The sequence below is a fragment of the Pleurodeles waltl genome, chromosome 1_1 (genome assembly GCF_031143425.1).
Source record: "Pleurodeles waltl isolate 20211129_DDA chromosome 1_1, aPleWal1.hap1.20221129, whole genome shotgun sequence".
NCBI classification, from domain to species: domain Eukaryota; kingdom Metazoa; phylum Chordata; class Amphibia; order Caudata; family Salamandridae; genus Pleurodeles; species Pleurodeles waltl.
In genome coordinates this window covers 616,559,918-616,581,971 of record NC_090436.1, presented here as the reverse complement: position 1 = coordinate 616,581,971, position 22,054 = coordinate 616,559,918, and the positions used below count along the sequence as shown (strand labels likewise).

At 45.6% G+C, this 22,054-nt stretch overlaps 1 protein-coding gene across 2 annotated transcripts in view; it reads left to right on the top strand.

The window, feature by feature from the left end:
* STARD4 (StAR related lipid transfer domain containing 4) overlaps nt 1-22,054 on the top strand; it is a 184,182-nt gene that overhangs the window by 10,782 nt on the left and 151,346 nt on the right. For both annotated transcript variants that reach the window (XM_069226467.1, XM_069226471.1), the window contains exon 2: nt 16,262-16,377. In XM_069226467.1, the coding sequence (XP_069082568.1) occupies nt 16,273-16,377 (105 nt within the window). In that variant the 5' untranslated portion in view covers nt 16,262-16,272. The remainder of the gene's footprint in view (nt 1-16,261; nt 16,378-22,054) is intronic.

Sequence of the window (22,054 nt, the reverse complement as noted above, 5' to 3'; positions counted from 1 at the left end):
TACAAATGCTTAGATGTGTTCCAGATCATAAACAGAGTAATGTCACATTATATAATAACATATCTTTTGCGTGGTATGAACTACAATGATTTGAAGTTAAATGTTCAGGTAACATCAAAATCCTCCCATATTTCCTTCTATCACAGTTCACACAGTCAGTGAGGGTCTTTCAGATTGCATTATGTTTTGCATGGATATTCAAGGTGGTCATTCATCTGGGGCAAATTGTATGTTTCGGAGCGGCTTCATCCATGTTAGGTGCTATTTGAAAGGTGATACAAGCAGTGCTTTAAATGGGCCGGTACTCTCCGGTACTGAGTACCAGCACTTTTTTATTTTGAGAGGGAGAGTACCGGCATATCTCAAGAAAAACGTAATACTTTTAATTGGAGAGTACCGGCACTTCTCAGAAACAAGCAGGTACTCTGATAGAGAGTACCTGCACTTCTATTTTCCCATTTAAAGCACTGGATACAAGTATTTACCTACGTATGAAATTGGGTTTTTGGTTGACAGGGGTGTGAGCCAAGCAGCAACCACAATCTTTGTCAGGGTGAGTCACAGGTCAATCCTAAAATAACCTGTGCTCACACCTCTGGAAGCTTGGCACAGAGCAGTCAAGCTTAACTTAGAGGCAATGTGTAAATTATTTGTGCAACATGTCAAACAGTAATAAAGTGAAAGGCACCAGACAAAAACTATCCTACACCAGTTTATAAAAATAGAGTGTTTTTTAATAAATAAAATAAGACCAAAGACACAAAAATCCAACCAGTAGAAGCAAATATCTTCTATATAAAAGGTTGCAGTAAAAATAGCGCCAAAAAGCACAAAGTGCTAACTGTGGATATCTGGTCGTGCGTGACCATTAGAAAGTCACTTTTTCAGACCGATGCGATTAAGCGTAGGCCAGCTACAGGGACTAAGTTAGGCCTGCTGGACAAAGTACCTTAAATCCTGGTTTGTGGAGGGTACAAGAGTCTACGTCAAAGGCTGAAACAATGCATCAGTTCTGAGATGCGGAGAAGCTGCTGTGTGAGGTCCTGCTTTGCCATCAAGGATTCCATCAACGAGAGTGTGCGACGTGAACTCCAGCATCGAGTAAGCATCGGGCAGTCGCAGTGATGCATCGGTTCCAAGGAGTTACAAGGATATGATGTGGAGTCCAGGGTCGTGGTCGAGGCTGCCGTCGATGAGGGATGTGAGGGCCTGTGCTGAGGATGTGTTGTGCAGCTGTGGTTCTGATGAGGCAGTGGACTGGGATGCATGTCTTTACGATGGAAACGATCCACACAGCAGTAACGATTTGTTGGGGTTGGGCTGCGTAGCAGAGGCTATGCGTTGGTTCTGTTGGATCCACAGAGGCTGGAAGAGCACCTTAGGCCCACTTCCAAGAGTCCAGGACTGGGGTTGCACCAGTTGGCATGGCAAGTACATAGACAACAGAGTCCAGGTGCTAGGGTCGAGGTTATTGGATCCTTCTGTCCCTGAGGTTCATGTCAGGAGGCCAGCAAGCTAGCCCCTGGAATCACTCTGTGGTCTTGGGTTCAACAGATGCAGGTCCAGTTCTTTTCACCCTGATAAGAGTGCAGCAGCTCAGCACAGGAGGGCTGCTGTTCATTCAGAGCAGTAGTCCAGCAGAGTGGCAATCCCTTTAGCAGCACAGCAGTCTTTCTTCCTGGCAGAGTATCCACAGTTCCAGAAGTGTACTTAAGAGGTGGTGTCCGAGGTTCAATATTTATACCTGGTGTCCTCTTTCTGGAAGGGGGATGAAGCTTTTAGAGGTTTTCCTTTGAAGGCCCCAAGCATCCTGCATTCCCTGTCCTGGTTACAGACTAACTACAGGGGGATGCAGCCCGTTGTGTGAAGGCAGATCCCAACCTACTCAAGTGTAAGTAGGGCTGTGCCCAGCACTGCCCTCCTAGTCCAGGAAATATGTAAGTTCAAGCTACTCATCCACTCCTACAAAGCTCTCCACAACACAGGTCCAGCATACCTCAGCCACTGCCTCAAAGTCTACAAACCCACTAGACACCATTGATCTGCTTCCCAGGCTAGAGCACATCTCCCTTGCATCAAGAAAACCAGAAGCGGAGGACGTTCCTTCTCATACCTTGCAGCCAAGACCTAGAATGACCTCCTGCAACACTTTAGAACCTCCCTGTTCCTCCTGGACTTTCAAAGGAACCTCAAAACATGCTTTTTCCAGATGAACAGCCATGATCTCCTCCTCCCCCTCCGGCCTGCCCTACTTAGTGCCTAGATACCTTCACAAGTGAACAGCCACACTGTACTAATTCACATAACATCCTGCCAATGATGGCCCATCCAGGTACACCTAAGCTCTCTATCGTGTGTGGCTCTCTAGGAGGAATACGCAAAGCCCAACTTTCAGCTACACCCAGTCATATTACTCAGAGACATGCTACAAGCACTAAATCACTCAGGTAGGAAAACACCAACTTTCTAAAAATGGCATTTTCAAAATTGTAATTTAAAATCCTACTTCACCATACATTAATATTTTTCATTCCAAAGACATCAAACATGAATAACTTTTCTGTTCTCATTTGGAAGTTGCAGGATATTGAATGTAATAAGGTAACTCTAATGTTATCCTATAGGAGAGGTAGCCCTTGTAGTAGTGAAAAAGGAATGCAAGAGTTTTTTCACTACTGAGGCATGTAAAACATAAAAGTACATGTCCTGCTTTTTAAATTCACTGCACCCTGTTCTCTGGGCTGTCCAAGGCTTAAACTAAGTGTGACTTTTATGTATTAAAAAGGAAAGTTTGAAACTGGGCGAAAGTTATTTTGCCAGGTTGAAATGGCAGTTTAAAACTACACACACACAGGCTGCCGTGGCAGGCCTGAGACATATTTAAAGGAATACTGAAGTAGGTGACACAATCAGTGCTGTAGCCCACTAGCAGCATACAGGCTTTGGGCACAAGTAGTGCTACTGTACTAGGGACTTACAAGTAAATTACATATGCCAATTGGGTATGAGTCAATTCTACCACGTTTTAAGGAGAGAGCACACACACTTTAGCACTGGTTAGCAGTGGTAAAATGCACAGAGTCCAGACAGCAACAAAACAAATTCAGTAAAAAGTGGAGGGTAAGGCAAAACATTTGGGGGTGACGCTGCAGAGAGGGCCAAGTTCAACAACCTGTTTTACTCTTTTTTCCTTGAAAGTCATTTTCTGATTGTGCTTAACCAACACAATTAATTTACTGTTGCAGAGAAATCATGCTCCTCAAAACTGTGGCAAAGTTTAAGGTAACTGGAATGTTTGATGAAGGGTCTTTCAGATTTGCTTGTAAGCTTAGTATTTTTTGTATAAGTTCTTTTAAAAATTGCTCTATAAAAATTCACCATTTGGCCCAATCCCCCCCACCGCTTAAATTTCCAGGCATGGTACAAATACGCAAAAACAATTAGTAAGGATTACCTCATCTGCTTCTTTCTAACAAGGCAAAAGTCAGCCAGTTTGAATGTTCATCAGCCACCACTACATTCATGTGCAATACTGACAGGCTTTAGCATTAACCCTCAACTAATTTACTTCATACCAGCATTCTTGATCTCACTGTGCTAACCCAGTCCAGTGTTTATGAATTAGACCTATTAAGAAATTAGGTCCTGACATTTCAAGCCTTTATGTCTGGCATTAGCCAAGAGCTTTAGATTTTACTAAATGTATATGTAGAATATACTTACAAGGGGCACCAGTGCCAGATTACCTCTTCATCCATCGGTCTTTAATTGTGATTCACACTTTTCTTCCATCCACTGCAGCACACAGCTTGTGACAATGAAACAGCCAACTTCATTCATTGGCTGACTTCACTGTGACTGATGGCATTCTTCTGCTTCTCACATAGCATATCTACACCCAACATAGTTTCCATAAGTGACAGCGACTACCAAGGCAACCTGTGCTTTTTGGTACAAAAAAAACGTTGCCTTTGTAATTTTTTATTACGTTGAAAGTGGCCTGGAAGCTCACCCACAAATAAAGGTTTAAAAAAAATATGTCAAAACAAAACAAGAATTGATAAAGCCAAAAGGTAGCCAGCAAACGCCAGACTTACTGGCTTTGCCAGTTCTTGTTTCTAATGCCTTTGTTCTTGAATATGAGTGCATCCTTGTATTGTGGCCCCTTGGCAAATGCCTGCTTGCGCAGGGGTCGCATTTACAAGTGGTATGATATAGTTCATGCCTTCAGATTTTTTCCCCTGAAATTTAGACGTCAATCCTGCTGAAATTTAAAGAGGGGAAAAGGCCCTGTGAATCCTGGGACATGCGGATGTTGGTGGAGAAAGCATCAACATATGCACATTGTGCTCTTTTTAAGGGGTAAACTCGTTATTGGTGCCATTTAATGCTCCAGGTGAATTCCCAACACCGGAATTTCTAATTTCACTTGGCGCAGACATTAGCATCAGGTTCTCCATGGTACTTGTCATCGAGGCCTACGTTTCATTATTTATTTCAATGCTTTTTAGCATTAATTTCCAAGGGGCAGTTATCTGTAACCAGTTGTCAGATGGGACACAAAATGTGGCTTCTAGAAGGGGACGGGGTTTCTTCAGATCTGTAAAAGTTTCGAAAAAAATAATACATTGGCTCTGTGACGTGGCTAAGATCATGCCTCTTAAGTTATAGTTCATGGAATGCCTTGCTGATACACTTCATTGCAGGATAAACACAGGTGGAGATTCCCATGCTAACAGACCTATTGTTCACGATAAATATGTCGAATCAGGAAAAGACGTGTTACTTACGATGAATATGTTGGATCAGGTTAATGGAGAAATCAAGGTTGCCATCAGTGGGATGCTAGCTGCTGGGGTCAGCAGATCACCATGATACCACTTTTGCGATTGCTTTTTTTTAATGTAACCCGTTTATTTTTTATAGGAAAGTGGGCTGTGATTAAAAAAAATACTCTGTAAAACAAGTTTAAGAATTGGGTCTGGCCCCGGACCACTTCCCTCTCCCAAACATTTTTTTCACATTCTCGAAGAGGAAAGGGTCCTAGCAGGACGTCTTTCCCTTTTTTGAGGAGTCAGGACCTATCAATGGTTTATGATCAAAATTGCGGTCACAAACTATTGATGCATTTCATTGTGAAGGAAAATTTGGAAGGGACATCCTTAGCATGCCCTATCAAATGGCTATTCGGTATGCATATTTAAAGCCATTTTGCAATTCAGTAAGAACCCACCAAATCGCAAAATAGCTTTAGTGCATACTAAAAAGCCATTTAGTGATCCTAAACACTGTGATTGGTTTCATAAATCTAGCCACATGTTTGGCTTGAAAGATAGCTTTAGAATATAAATGTGAGAAATTCTTCACCCAAAAAATAGAGGCAAGTGAGTTGCTCACAGTTTTGATGTCCTAGACACCTAAAAGATAAAGAGTACATCGGTGTTGTTCAAGGTGCACAGTTGTACACACTTGTTTTAAAATGAGCCAACAGTGACATTAAGCATTGTCAGGAATAAGCTCCTTCTGTAACACTGGAGGATTCTTACATATGTCCAGAATATGGAAGGGTGTTTGATAAATGTGGTATTAAAGGCACTGACACTCCTCGTGTGAAATTCAATGATTAGAGATGTGAGATTTAGGCACCACCAGGGCTGGAAGTATTTTTTCTTGGTATCACTGCTTTTATTGTGTGTTTCTATTCTGGGTGAATATGATAACAATTAGATGCTATTCAAACTTACAGTGCTTTTTTTCAGTGCATTCACAAAAGGGTTGGGTTTGCCCTTTGATTCAATTTGATTGCATTTGTTAACATTCTTGATGATTAATGTCTACATGTTTTGTGTCGACGCTAGTGCCAGTTATCAAATTCAAATCAAATCAAATCATTAACATTTATAAAGCGCGCTACTCACCCGTGCGGGTCTCAAGGCGCTAGGGGAAAAAGGGGGGGGTTATCGCTGTTTGAACAGCCAGGTCTTTAGGAGTCTCCGGAAAGCGGAGTGGTCCTGGGTGGTCCTGAGGCTGGTGGGGAGGTAGTTCCATGTCTTGGCCGCCAGGAAGAAGAAAGATCTCCCACCCGCCGTGGAGCGGCGGATGCGAGGGACAGCAGCGAGTGCGAGGCCAGAGGAGCGGAGGAGGCGGGTGGGGACGTAGAAGCTGAGGCGTCTGTTGAGGTATTCCGGTCCCTTGTCGTAGAGGGCTTTGTGTGCGTGGGTGAGAAGTCGGAAGGTGATCCTTTTGCTGACTGGGAGCCAATGCAGGTGTCTCAGGTGTGCGGAGATGTGGCTGCTGCAGGGTATGTCGAGGATGAGGCGGGCCGAGGCGTTTTGAATGCGTTGCAGGCGATTTTGGAGTTTGGCTGTGGTCCCGGCGTAGAGGGTGTTGCCGTAGTCCAGGCGGCTCGTGACGAGGGTGTGGGTCACGGTTTTTCTGGTGTCGGCGGGGATTCAGCGGAAGATCTTGCGGAGCATGCGGAGGGTGAGGAAGCAGGCGGAGGACACAGCGTTGACTTGCTTGGTCATGGTGAGAAGAGGGTCCAAGATGAAGCCGAGGTTGCGGGCGTGGTCTGTGGGGGTCGGTGCGGTGCCGAGGGCCGTGGGCTACCAGGAGTCGTCCCAGGCGGACGGGGTGTTGCCGAGGATGAGGACTTCGGTTTTTTCAGAGTTCAGCTTTAGGCGGCTGAGCCTCATCCAATCTGCGACGTCCTTCATACCCTCTTGTAGGTTGGTCTTGGCGCTGGCGGGGTCCTTGGTGAGGGAGAGTATAAGTTGGGTGTCGTCGGCGTAGGAGGTGATGATGATGTCGTGCTTGTGTACGATGTTGGCGAGGGGGCTCATGTAGACATTGAAGAGTGTCGGGCTGAGTGATGAGCCTTGGGGTACGCCGCAGATGATCTCGGTGGGTTCTGAGCGAAACGGAGGGAGGTAAACTCTTTGGGAACGGTTTGAGAGGAAGGAGGCGATCCAGTCCAGGGCCTGGCCTTGGATCCCGGTGGAGCGGAGGCGGGTGATTAGTGTGCGGTGACAGACGCTGTCAAAGGCAGCCGAGAGGTCGAGCAGAATGAGGGCGACTGTTTCACCGTTGTCCATCAGGGTTCTGATGTCGTCAGTGACTGAGATGAGGGCGGTTTCAGTGCTGTGGTTGGTTCAGAATCCGGTTTGTGAGTGGTCGAGCAGGTTGTTGTCTTCCAGGAAGGTGGTCAGCTGTTTGTTGACGGTCTTCTCTATTACTTTGGCTGGGAAAGGCAGAAGAGAGATGGGGCGGAAGTTTTTTAGGTCGCTCGGGTCAGCCGTAGGTTTCTTTAGTAGGGCGTTGACTTCGGCGTGTTTCCAGCATTCGGGGAAGGTAGCAGAAGAAAAAGAAGAGTTGATGACGGTCTGGAGGTGCGGGGCGATGATGTCGTCGGCTTTGTTAAAGATGAAGTGCGGGCAGGGGTCCGAAGGGGCGCCGGAGTGGATAGAGTTCATGATGGATTTGGTTTCTTCCGTGTTGATGTGGGACCAGTTGTTGAGGGTGATGGCCGTGGATGCCGGTTCGGTGGTGTATGGTTGGGTCTGGTGTCCGAAGCTGTCGTGGAGGTCGCTAATCTTGCGATGGAAGAAAGTGGCGAGGGATTCGCACAGATCCTGTGAGGGCGTGACGGCGTTGGCGTTGGCGTTGGCGCTGGGGTTGGAGAACTCCTTGACGATGCTGAAGAGTTCTCTGCTGTTGTGTCTGTTTTTGTCCAGTCTGTCGGTGAAAAAGTTCCTTTTGGCAGCGCGGATCAGGTGGTGGTGTTCGCGGGTAGCGTTCTTGAGGGCGGTCATGTTGTCAGCGGTGCGGTCCTTGCGCCAGGCTTTCTCAAGGGCGCGACAAGTTTTCTTTGATTCTTTGAGGGTGTCAGAGAACCAGAGAGGTTTTTTGGTGTTGGTCTGTCGATGCGTGTGTTTGAGGGGAGCAAGGATGTCTGCGCAGTTGGAGATCCAGTTTGTGAGGTTGAGGGCTGCGTCGTTGGGGTCGGTGGTGAGGGTGGGTTGGTTGGCGGCGAGTGCGGAGAAGAGTTGCTCTTCGGAGATCTTGTTCCACTGTCGACGAGGGATGGGTTGGGTGCGGAGGTGGCGGGTCTCGCGTCGGAATGTGAAGTGGACGCAGCTGTGGTCGGTCCAGTGTAGGGCGGAGGCGTGGCTGAAGAAGACGTGTTTGCTGGCGGAGGAGATGGGGTCAAGCGTGTGTCCGGCGATGTGGGTGGCGGTGTTCACCAGTTGTTTGAGGCCGAGGTTGGCGAGGTTGTCGAGCAGGGTGGTGGTGTTGGGGTCGTTGTTTTGTTCCAGATGGAAGTTGAGGTCACCTAGGAGGATGTAGTCCGGCGAGGCGAGGGCGTGCGGGGAGATGAAGTCGGCGATGGCGTCGCTGAAAGGGGCACGTGGCCCGGGAGGACGGTAGACGAGGGATCCTCTGAGGGTGGTCCTCGGATCGGTGCGAATCTGAAAATGCAGGTGTTCAGCGGCGAGAGGGGTGTCTTCGGTGGAGGTGGTGACGCTGATGGAGTCTTTGAAGACGATGGCGATACCTCCTCCTACCTGGTTGGTGCGGTCTTTTCTGGAGATCTTGTAGCCTTCGGGGATGGCAGTGGCGATGTCAGGGGCCGAGGAGGCGTTCATCCAGGTCTCCGTGATAAAGGCGACGTCCGGTGCTATGGAGTCCAGGAGGTCCCAGAGTTCAATGGCGTGTTTGTGGACGGAGCGAGCGTTGACTAAGATGCACTTGAGGTGGTTGATGGCGCGTGGGCTTGTGGTCGTGGTTGTTGCGTGGTGGAAGGTGCGTTTGCAGGAGTTGCAGGTGAAGGGTCCATGGGTGCGTTTGGGGTGAGTTTGGAAGCAGGTGTTGGAGCGTCCTGGGTTGAGGGCGTGGAGGGTGGTGGGGTCGTAGCGGGTCAGCGGGGCTTGGGAGAGCTGGGGACCAGGGGTCGTGGCGCTGGGCGCGGGCCAGGCGCGGGCCAGGCGCGGACAGGCGCAGACGGGCTTGCCTCTGGCGCGCCAGTGGCGCGCCCGCTGCGTGCGCCCGCTGCACAGTCGCGCAGCGGCCGCCATATGAGGTAGGGGGGGGAGGGGTCAGGTGGGGGTGAATGGGAGCTGGGGGGCGGGGGCGTGCAGGAGGTCGCGGCGGGAAAGCGCGAGGGAGGGGGGGACAGGTAGAGTGAGAAGAGCTGGGGGAGGGGGGTTTAAGGGTGGAGGGGGATGAGTGTTAGGAGGTTTAGGAGGTTTAGGAGATAAGGGAGAAAGATAGGAGTAGGGTTGAGAAGATAGGGGGGGGGGTTGTAGAGGTGGGTGAGGGTGAGAGGTAGAGTGAGAGGATAGGAAGATAGGTAATAGAGGGGGTGAGGGAGGGGGGGAGAGATAGAGAAATAGATAGAGAAAATAGATAGGGAAATCGATAGATAGGGAAATAGATAGAGAGATAGGAAGATAGGAGGAGGTGGAGAGTGAGGGAGTTAGATAGTGGGATAGAGAGATAGAGAGATAGAGAGATAGGTAGATAGGAGGAGTGAGGGAGGTAGATAGTGAACGGGTTAGATAGGAGAGATAGAGAGGGGGATGCGAGTGGGGGAGGGGGATGAGGCAGGAGCAGGAGGGCAGGCGCAGGGAGAAGAGGACGGAGGAGGCAGAAGAGCCGAAGACAAGAAGAACAGAAGACAAGAAGAACAGAAGAACAGAAGAACAGAAGACCGGAAGGAGAGAAGAAAGGAAGATCAGAAGACCGGAAGGAGAGAAGAAAGGAAGACCGGAAGAACACAGAAGAACGTAGAAGAACACAGAAGAACACAGAAGAAGATACAGAAAAACAAAGAACAGAGGGCAGAAGACCACAGAAGAAGATGAGGAAGAAGAGAAGAAGAGTGAAGACGGGGGAAAGAAGAGTACAGAAGAAGATTACAGACGAGGAGCGAGGAGGAAGAACAGAAGAACAGAGAAGAAGAAAAGAAGAAAAGAAGCAGGAGCAGGAGAGAGGGTGAGTAGCGCGGGGCAGAGCGAGGGGCTGGGAGGGGGGGGGTACTTACTGTGAGGTGGGTCTCAGGAACTCAGGAACCTGGAGGAGCTGCAGCGGCAGGGGGAGCGACCTACCCTTGGGTCAAGGGTCGCTACCACTGTCGCGCAGCGGCCGCCATATGAGGTAGGAGGGGGGGGAGGGGTCAGGTGGGGGCGAATGGGAGCTGGGGGGCGGGGGCGTGCAGGAGGTCGCGGCGGGAAAGCGCGAGGGAGGGGGGGACAGGTAGAGTGAGAAGAGCTGGGGGAGGGGGATTTAAGGGTGGAGGGGGGTGAGTGTTAGGAGGTTTAGGAGATAAGGGAGAAAGATAGGAGTAGGGTTGAGAAGATAGGGGAGGGGGGGCTGTAGAGGTGGGTGAGGGTGAGAGGTAGAGTGAGAGGATAGGAAGATAGGTAATAGAGTGGGTGAGGGAGGGGGGAGAGATAGAGAAATAGATAGAGAAAATAGATAGGGAAATAGATAGAGAGATAGGAAGATAGGAGGAGGTGGAGAGTGAGGGAGTTAGATAGTGGGATAGAGAGATAGAGAGATAGGTAGATAGGAGGAGTGAGGGAGGTAGATAGTGAACGGGTTAGATAGGAGAGATAGAGAGGGGGATGCGAGTGGGGGAGGGGGATGAGGCAGGAGCAGGAGGGCAGGCGCGGGGAGAAGAGGACGGAGGAGGCAGAAGAGCCGAAGACAAGAAGAACAGAAGACAAGAAGAACAGAAGAACAGAAGACCGGAAGGAGAGAAGAAAGGAAGATCAGAAGACCGGAAGGAGAGAAGAAAGGAAGACCGGAAGAACACAGAAGAACATAGAAGAACACAGAAGAACACAGAAGAACACAGAAGAAGATACAGAAAAACGAAGAACAGAGGGCAGAAGACCACAGAAGAAGATGAGGAAGAAGAGAAGAAGAGTGAAGACGGGGGAAAGAAGAGTACAGAAGAAGATTACAGACGAGGAGCGAGGAGGAAGAACAGAAGAACAGAGAAGAAGAAAAGAAGAAAAGAAGCAGGAGCAGGAGAGAGGGTGAGTAGCGCGGGGCAGAGCGAGGGGCTGGGAGGGGGGGTACTTACTGTGAGGTGGGTCTCAGGAACTCAGGAACCTGGAGGAGCTGCAGCGGCAGGGGGAGCGACCTACCCTTGGGTCAAGGGTCGCTACCACTGTCGCGCAGCGGCCGCCATATGAGGTAGGAGGGGGGGGAGGGGTCAGGTGGGGGCGTATGGGAGCTGGGGGGCGGGGCGTGCAGGAGGTCGCGGCGGGAAAGCGCGAGGGAGGGGGGGACAGGTAGAGTGAGAAGAGTTGGGGGAGGGGGGTTTAAGGGTGGAGGGGGGTGAGTGTTAGGAGGTTTAGGAGATAAGGGAGAAAGATAGGAGTAGGGTTGAGAAGATAGGGGAGGGGGGGTTGTAGAGGTTGGTGAGGGTGAGAGGTAGAGTGAGAGGATAGGAAGATAGGTAATAGAGGGGGTGAGGGAGGGGGGAGAGATAGAGAAATAGATAGAGAAAATAGATAGGGAAATCGATAGATAGGGAAATAGATAGAGAGATAGGAAGATAGGAGGAGGTGGAGAGTGAGGGAGTTAGATAGTGGGTTAGAGAGATAGAGAGATAGGTAGATAGGAGGAGTGAGGGAGGTAGATAGTGAACGGGTTAGATAGGAGAGATAGAGAGGGGGATGCGAGTGGGGGAGGGGGATGAGGCAGGAGCAGGAGGGCAGGCGCGGGGAGAAGAGGACGGAGGAGGCAGAAGAGCCGAAGACAAGAAGAACAGAAGACAAGAAGAACAGAAGAACAGAAGACAAGAAGAACAGAAGAACAGAAGAACAGAAGACCGGAAGAAGAGAAGAAAGGAAGATCAGAAGACCGGAAGGAGAGAAGAAAGGAAGACCGGAAGAACACAGAAGAACATAGAAGAACACAGAAGAACACAGAAGAACACAGAAGAAGATACAGAAAAACGAAGAACAGAGGGCAGAAGACCACAGAAGAAGATGAGGAAGAAGAGAAGAAGAGTGAAGACGGGGGAAAGAAGAGTACAGAAGAAGATTACAGACGAGGAGCAAGGAGGAAGAACAGAGAACAGAGAAGAAGAAAAGAAGAAAAGAAGCAGGAGCAGGAGAGAGGGTGAGTAGCGCGGGGCAGAGCGAGGGGCTGGAAGGGGGGGGGTACTTACTGTGAGGTGGGTCTCAGGAACTCAGGAACCTGGAGGAGCTGCAGCGGCAGGGGGAGCGACCTACCCTTGCATCTCTGATCTTAAACTGCCTTTTTTTAGGTCAGATATTTACCATTTCACTGTAGCTCACACATTTGTGGAATGGGCCAAATCATTTTTAAAGGACTGTTGAGAATAGGTAACTCACTGTCAAAGACTGACCATCTTCTATTGTAGATGAATTTAAATCTGTAGTGAACAGAAATGTGCAGGTTCACGAGCCGTGTGAATTCATTAGCCGTCATCCTTGTATACCTTTTTTTACCTCTGTGAAATATATATTGAACTGTCGAAGTTTCTTGGATGAGTTTGGATTTATAGTCTGATGTGGATAGCACTTGATGTGACAAATTTAACATACATATAAATGCAGCACCATGGGGAAGAGAGGGACTACAAGAGTATTCTGAACACAGATAAGTAGATAAGTGGAAGTTTGCAGAAGTACAGACTAGTAAAATGCCTGTTCTTGAGAGAGATAGAGATCTGCATTACTGTGTGCACCTTGACTGTTACAACTGATTTTCAGGTCTCTGCTACAGACAACTTTAGTTGTTTGTTGGAGCTCTGATGTTTCCAATACATTGCATATACTTAGAGTGGCTTTGGGTAAGCCCTTGCTCATAATTGGATGACTCTGTCGTCTCACTTCCCTGTTCCTGATTCGATGATGTCCTCCCAATTCCTGTGTTTATCTCACCCAGGAGTATTTTGGTCTCACAATGTTTTGATTGAATGAAGTATCATTCTACTGCTGACGCCAGATATTGATTTGAAGTGAATGAAGGAGACTATTTTCACCCCCACTACCTCTCTCTTGCTCTGCTCCATTTACATTTCATCCCCCACTTCCCTTCTATAACCTCCTCTCCAGCATTTGCTTGCCCCACATAGCTCTCAATTACTTTTCCTCTGTCTTGCACACTGACGGGATGGCCATCTTAAAATTATTTCTGACTGTTCCATGGTGGTCACCTGTTCATGAGTGCCCACGCATCCACAGCGGGCAACTAGGAATGGGTTTGTTTTATTTTAATAAATTCCATTCTATTCTGAGATGGTCCTCCTCCACAGGGGCTTTATTTGAATAAGGTTTGTTAAAGTAAAGCCAAAAGCATTTAAACATAGCCTCTGTAGAAGTGAAATAATTTGTTAAAACATAACAAAATGCATTCAAAGATAGTCACCATGGATGCATGCTCATCCACTGCAGGCATCTTTTCATGCATTTTTTAAATATTTTACAAACTTGTTCCACTATGGCCACAGCAGATCCACACACTTTCACTGTGGCTTTCTGTGATTAAAAAAGTATTGGCAGAACTAATAGGTTTGTTGCAAAATCTTTTGGCTTTGCCATTGCTTGTTTAGTAAATATCAAATCTATGTGCTCAGACTATCATGATATGGGGACGAGCGGAGGTAAAAGGCACAAAGGTACCTTAGGGCTCCTTTTCGAGTCTGGTGGTCAGATAAGCCGACCGCCAAACAGGCAGTGAAGAGACCGCTGCAGAGGTGGCGGTCTCCCCACCAGAGCCATTACAAGGTTATCACTGGGTTTACCAGTGGAAACTGTGAGACAGAATTGGTCTCGTCTCCACATAGAGCTGAGGCCAGTGCTGTCGCACAGGGAGCCCCCAGCACCATCTGAATGTGCATTCCAGTGTTGTTGGGTAGGGGTGCCCTTGCACTGCCCATGCCATCGCATGTGTATTGCAGGGGCCCTCCTGTGGCCCCCGGCACTGGCTTTCTGCCAGCCCACCATGAAAAGGCAGGCAGAAAGTGAGGTTGTAATCAGCCAGATGGGGCTGAGTTCAGCACTGCCATGGTTGGTTACAAGCCTGGCTGCCAACACCCCTCTGGGATCCATGATCCTGGCGGTGGTGGCGGTCCGACCACCAGGATTGTATTGTGGCAGTCAGACCACCAGTAGTGCGGTAGTCCGAATGCCACCACGGGTTAGGCGGTCCTCGGGCTGCCAAACCCGTAATTGGGCCCTTAGTATGGTCTACCCATAGGCGAGAACAGCAAACTTGTTACTTTCTACAAATGGCAGTTACTTATTTGAGACAGAGTCCGTTTTGCCGGGGAAAGCATATTGCTAAGAACACTACATATATGTAATATCAACTACTGTTACCAGAAAGTAAGAAAGACCCTTCATTTTAAATAATGTACACATTGTGACAATTCTTTGATTTCTTTGAGGTGAATGGAGAACCAATTAAGAAAACTAAACACAAATGTCCTTGTTCCAAAATATTATATTTCTTAAAGCCATATGCTTTTGTTTAATTTGCAGGAAACATGGTAACGCTTGATTCTTCTTTTAATTTTACAAGTGTAAGGATGCTGGGAGATTGGAGAAAGTCAGAGAGTGGTTGGCATGAGAGTGATTGGTGCTAGGATGTGGTGCATGAGAAAGTGGGTGCTGGGCATGAGAGAGTGCATGAAATACTTGAGAGAGTGGATGCGGATGTAAGAGAATGGATGGTATTCTGGAAAAGAGATAAGAGACTAATTCATATTTCGAAACTGGAATATTTCACTCCTTACTTTGAGAAGTTGAGAGTAGAATGACTTCTTAGGGATTAAAAAGTAATTTTAATGCATGATTGGAGTATTGTTATGTTGGTGGATATTTAAATATTATTTTATTTATAGGCATGGATATTTCTTAAAGTTACCTTTATATATTTGGTAGCTGGAAATTCATGTACAGGAAAATACATTTTTCACCTTAAATTTCCTCTCCAGATCAGGCTGTATTAACAGTAGAGCATCTTCTTGTGGCAGGTCATTGAGGTGTACTTGTTAATGGAGCAATGGGGCTGTAAGTCTTTTTTTAACTCTTTTTATTGAGCAATCACTCACTATACTGCAAATATAATGGACAAGTGTGAGAAAGTAATCCTTTTAGCCCCATTCACCCACTTATTTTCTGACTGATACTGGTGGTAACTGACTCTGACTGTCCCCTTGGCTCAGCTAACCAGTTCCAGGCCAGTGCTCTGATGACAAAGATAGATGGTAATTAGACATAATTACAATTGGCAATAACAAGCACCTGTAAGTCCCTAGTATAAAATAATGCAAGGGGTATTCAAACTATCTATAAGTCCCTAGTATATAATAGGGCAGGAAGGTTTAAAGGCCAGTAGATTCCCTGCACTGGAATGTGCACCACTGTGTTGCCTCTTGTCACTTTTAAATGCAGCCCTGCTTTGCAGTTTGTCTTTAAAAGTAAAATATATGCAAATGTGACTTTGGAATTAAAAGTACTTCCAAAGTGATAATCTACCTTAGTTTTACATATAAGTCACCCCTAAGATCTTGCCTAGGTTCCCCAAGGGTGGGGTGCTATGTAACTATATGCAGGGACATTATAAAATATGTTTTATAGGCCCTGGTGAGAGAAAAACTGCCCATTTTGTTTCACCCATTGTAGATGCCTAGCTCTATAGACTAACATTGGAATATATTATTTAAGTATGAGTACTTGCGTCGGGCTGTACCACAGCAGCGACCCTACCCGACGCAAAATCTTTGTAAACCTGGGACCAAAACTCTATCATAACAGTCCTCTCTTGCCTAACCTTGACTTCCTCCTTCAACATTCCTTCTGTTATTAATGTAGACAGTTGAGTTAAACACATGCTCTGCTCTCTATGTCTGATTCTAGTTTTACACTACCACATGCCAGCTGTATTTTAAGTATTCTTATGTAGTTGTTGATACCTTTCATCCTCAGCCTTCTCTCTAAGCACATCTGCGGCTGGTGGGTTTTACCACATTTACTGCTTCAAACTTTTCATTTCTCTACTGTTATTACCAAAAGACTACCATTTTGTAATCTAGTTTTACTCTCTTAAAATCCTGGACACTGATTTATGTAAAGTTCTGCTGTTCCCTGGGAATATGTAATTTAATAAATTAAAACCGTGACATCTTATTTCATAATTCATAAACAAGAAACCTTTTAGAGATATTTCAGCTTGGTTGTACAATGCTTACATTCAATTTGTTGTTTTTTTCTAGACTGAGTAAGCATGGATGTGCTCCCAGACGCGACTTCTCTCTCTGCTAAATTGGAAAAACATCTCTTACAATACCACAGCATTGAAGACAGTGAATGGCGAGTAGCAAAAAAAGCGGTAAGTCTTCTGTTGTATTTTCCACATAGTTTAGTAGCAACGCAAATGTTAAAAGTTAAAAATATTGTTGCTGCAAATCTTTTTCTTGGGTTACTTCCTAATCAAAAGGGGCTTCTAGTTGGTGGGTTTGCCGTTCTTTTTCTATTTGGAGGGATTTTCAAATTTTCATTTTTATTACATATAGTTTTAACGTACAGAGGCATTTTGCAGCCGCAAAGCTTGCAATTCGCATAATCAAGGGGTTAGTGACTGCAGAATACATTTATACCTTTTGCAAAAGCAGTCGGACATGCCTCTCAAACTTGTAAAAGGGGTGCTGCGACCCTGTCCTAATACCAACTGGCATGGGGCATGAAAGGGGCATCCCCCTCCTATCTGCGATTTAGCGGGGTATATATCAATAGTTTGAAACTGCAGCTGCAAACCGTTGATTCTATACATATGCCTCAAAGCGGGTTGTATCTGATTCGGATATGGGAAGCTGTCCTTGGGTGCGTCTTACTGCTCTCCCCAATGTCTTCCCAAATGAGAAACTTTCTTCTTACAGCATCGCCAGTCGCTTTTGTGGACACGGGCTGCTTTAAAAAAATGTTTTGTTTTCTTTTTGGGAATGTTAAGTAAGAGACAGAGATTTTATGGGCCACATGTACAAGTATCAGGTTTGCGAGTCGCAAAACTTTATGTACAACAGTGTCAATGACACTGTTTGTGATTCCCAATGGGGTCGCACATTACCTATCTCATAAATATTCATGAAGTTGGTCACAATTGGGAATGGCGGCACTCACAAGGATGGTGGCCTGCTGGGGACAGCAGACCACCATGTCTGTGACTGCTTTTAAATGAAACAGTTTTTTTATTTGAGATGTTGCCCATTTTCCTTGTAGGAAAACGGGCTGCATTTCAAAAACAAAAATGAAAAGTTTTCCACTGCCTGTTCTGAAAAAATATTCACAAAGGGGAAGGGCTCCCTCCCATTTGCGAATGAGTTAGCACCAATTTGAAATTGGTTCTAACTGCGATTGTTTTGTGACTGCATTTACGGTCACAAAAAATCATACATCACACTGCGGCTCACAATTAGGAAGGAAACGCCCCTTCCTAATTGCGACTCGCAAACCCTTTTTGCGAATCGGTAAATAGATTACTGAATCGCAAAAATGGGTCTGTACATACCAAAATGCTTTTTTCTTGTCGCAAACGGCCCGATTCTGGGAATCAGGCCGTTTGCGACAAGAAAAAAGGTACGTACATCTGGCCCTATGTCCCTTGCAGGTCTGCTTCCCTACATTTGCAGGGAATCATAGGCCATTGCAAACTGCAAATGCAACTAATATTCATTAGGCAGATGGTTTTTTGATCCCCCACAAATGTACATATGGTGCAAAGTTCACATCACAAATTGCATCCAGACAGGCAAACCAGCCTGTGTGCAAATTTCACATATGTGGATTGGGAATGGGAGTGATATGTCAGATGTTGTTTTTTGTCACTTTTCATCTTACGGTCATTTGCATAGAGAGAGTTTTAATGTTATCTAATACCAACTGACCCTAAAATCATAGCCATCAAACAGGGAGGAAATCAGACAAAGCAATAGATTTCAAAAATATTTTCTGCAGGAATTTTGTAGAGACCTCAGGCAAAACCTGTTTACATAATGTATTTGTTCTTATCCTGAGAGACTAGGGGGTATAGTAAGATGGAGCTTTGGCTATGCTCCCGCAAGTCGTGCTAAGGATACTCTCTTCAGGCAAACCAAAAACTCTTCAAGTGTATCCTTGGCCCAACCGTCAGCAGGATGGAGCAAACACAAGACTAACATAGAAGAAGCTTATGGGAGGTGCAAGGATCTACAACTCAGATAAGCAATACCATGAAAAGATATAAACGTTTAAGGTGCAATTCATGCTCATAAAAAGGAAAACGTGTAAAATTAAGGAGAAAAAGAGTGCAAGGAAAGTGGAGAAAAGTGGGTTTAACTACTTTGATGAAAGGCAAAGGGAGCAAAAAATACATGCTACTAGGGAATCCCAATTAACTAAATGGGAAGAGGTAAAAAATCTAAAGAAATGACTAAAAGCTTGATTTAGATGTGGGTGATAAAGGAAAGCCATTCTTTTGTGGAGAAAAGTTAATTCGGAAGAGCAGAGAGTACCGCCCTGAGAAAGGGAAGAGTGAGTCCACAGTCTGCGTACTCCAAACTGCACTGCTGATTCCTTCATGACCAGACTTTGGCAGTCTGGTGGCTGGGGCTTCCATCCCTTTCCCTACAAAAGCAGAGTCAGTGTTCTCAGACCTATGGCGACTGGAGCCATTCTGGCTTCTGGAACTGAGACCAGCGTAGGAGACTCCTTTGAAGGAAAAATGGTTAAATAGACAATCATAAGTGGAGAAATTGTAAGGAGAGACAGCCAAAAAGTAAGCATATCATAGATGTGTGCCTCTACAAGACCTCATAGCCTTGTGGTAGATATGGTTATTTAGATTAAGTCAGTTAAATCCACTTCCTGTGGCCTTCACAAGGATTCTAGGATATAGGGGTTTCTCTAAGCTTTTGCTGCTTTGTATGCCAGTGCTTTAAAAATATTAAACAGTGGGAGTGATTTGTGAGTAGACTTCTAGCTCAATTTTATGGTTGATGATATAATGGTCAGAAAGATGAGACCAGTTTCTGAAACAGACTAGCCTTTTCCCCAGGTTTCTGTGATGCCTAGTACACCATTGTTACCATGCCATAAAAGATTAAAAGAATCTGTAGCATGAGCAACTGGTGGAAGAGAATTTGTCTTGACAACATCAACTAAAGATGAGTCAGCTGGACTGTGCCTAGATATTGAGAGTTGTGAAATCAGCTACAGTTTTGACAAATGGCTTATCTGGTTCCTAACCCATGGGACAATTACTATGCTAGAGCTTTTCAGACCCAGTTGTTATAATATGACTAGGGACTCACAAGATAACACAGGTATTTCATTCTGAGTACTGCTAATCTGTGGCTTATAAATAGCGATTTACAATTTTAAGCCTACACTAGAGGAGTGGCCCTTGGCTCTAGTAAAAGTGGTGTAACAGGCCACAGCACTTTGCAGACATTGATGAAGGATCAAAAAGGTATTACCTAATGTTAAGTAAGTGAGGCCTATTGTCTGATTCCGTGCTGTAACGTTTTTTAAGAAAGAGCGCTCCCTCAGCCATTTGAGTTGAATGCTTTTTATTCAAATTTTGTATATTGTATTTATACTTTGTGAGGGAGCCGTTACAATCATTTGCTTTTCTGCTAATCTATATAAGGAGAGATCTCATTTTATACAGCTCCAAATTCGTATAATATGGAGCCTGAGTCATACCTAAAGTGTGATGCACCAATACTTTCTCAGGAATTCATTTTTAGTTATGTTACCGTAGAGATTTTTACAGAGTGTGAAATGATACTCGTAAAGAGCATCCTGGGCCTGAGAATTAAGGTCACGGCACCACATAATCTGAGTTCTTTTTAGGCAAACATCAGAGTTTTAAAAGGTGTTTCTAAAAGGAAGATATGACAAAATGTATTTGAGGGTACACAGTAAGCGGTCGAGTGGTTTCCCACCATATAGCTAAATTCTCTGCCTCCTGGAAGTGATTTTTTAAATCTGGGGATCACCAGATTATGATAGTTGGCTGAGCAAAGTGGGCAATTAAGAGTACACATTAGAAATGTTTCCTGCCAGTATTGTGGGCCCCTATCGTGGGTTGCCTGATTGACCATGCATAAAAATTGAAATAGAATCCTTTGTCCAAACGCATCCAACATAGTTTATGTCTGCATAGAGTCCCATGTGCTCTTCTCCCGAGTCCAGATATCATAGGAATCACTGCGTTCTGCAGCAACTCAACTGGACTGAACAGTGCTGATTTGGAAATGAGAAGCTGTTACAATAATCCTGTCTTGAGAGGATCAATGCTTGTGCTTTCCACCCTTCTAAAGTGAAACAGGGGAACGCTATTTTCAACAACGTAAGTTGGAAAATTCCAGTAGACAGTTTTATTTACCTTGACATTGAGAGATAAACTGCCATTGAGATACACCCTATGTTTTTTATCACTGAGGACGGTAAATGGGAGAATCCCAATTCCATGGTCCATCAACTGTATGCTCAAACTGTTGTGTTTTGACCAAAAAACAAAATATCCGTCTTATCTGAGTTAAGGCTTTCTTTAAGCTGTTTCTTGTTAAACCCATGATCTCCATCCATTCTCAAAATCAACTGGGTATCATCAGCATTAATGTAAAGTGGAAGCCAAAGGAAGGGATCACTTTGGCCAGTGGGGTGGAGTTACATAAATAAAAAAAGAGCAGGATTTAGTGATGATCCCTGTGAAACTCTGTGTTCCACCAGAAATATGTCAGGCAGGGCTGACCTAACCCTCTCTCTTTGCTTGCAACCTAGAAGATAAGCACTGACCCTTGGTAGGGCTTCGAGGTATTTTTAAATAAAAGAATCCTGCCAGATTAATATAAGGCTCTTGAGCATTCTGGATGCTTTTACAGATCTCCATAGTTGAATTGGTGAATTATAAGGCTCGCCCCTGGGAGGTACTTCTTTTTGCAATGAGGATGTGTTTTTTTTATATCTGCTAAGTTTCTTCAAATATACCTCTTTATTTTCAGAGGCATAATCGGTCCAGATCATCTGCTTGCTTTTCACCATTCAACTCATTTTCTTGGGAGTCCTCATGAAGTGCTCTGCTTATGCATTTGGGGTCACCAAGGCGTGATTTTGACACCACTCTAGTTCTCAAGATATTACTAATACATTTATGTTTGAAAGGAGAACTTGTTTTTTGTCTTCATTTCCTTCGGGATTCCATTGGTTGTGACAGTCTTCTCCAGCCTTGATAATGCCACCTCAGCCAAAGAAGTGTTCACCATCTCTTACTTTGAGAAACTTCGAATGTTCAATGATTACCACTACATGCAGTAATCTGAACTTGCCTTTGCGCATGGTCCTGAGTTTGCCAGAGGAAATTAGACATTGCTTTTTTGTAGGGGTAGAGGCTCAGACCAGATGTGGCACAAAGTTACTTCTTCTTCAACCTAGATATCTTTGGGCTTTGATCTATACCAGCTCTTTATGCCTTGAACTAAATCCTTTGAGCACCACATCTGCCTCTGAGATGTTAGTTTCTTATAATTGTTCATTATACCTGGTAGTTTCTTCCCTACTACCTAAGCCTTTGATTTCTCCTTGAAAATATTTTTCCATGGGGTCTCCTTGGCTGAAGGTATGAAAGATCTTATCTGCTTCTTTAATGACCTGCTGCAGTATAATGGGATTTGTGCAATACTGCCTTAATCAGCAATCAGACGTAGTCCTCCGTTATTTTAAGACCATTTTTCTTACTCAGAGGAATAAGCTTTGGGTACCTAGACACGTTACCTGCTGAATTGTTGACTCCTGGAGCCCCTACATCACCCTGAAACTGGTGTTTTTGATGTTGTTGTATTCATTTTTCAGTCATCGTTGAGCCAACCCTTGAAGCTGGGAGACTAGTGGCTTCGGATCAATGGCCACCTTAAGGATGTGTCAACACAAAGCCTCTTGCTATAGTAATTTTAGGGCTGTTCTATGGATGTGAACCTCCAGCTGGTGTGAACAGCTGACGTCATTAAATATTGCTGCTTCCCTTCTAG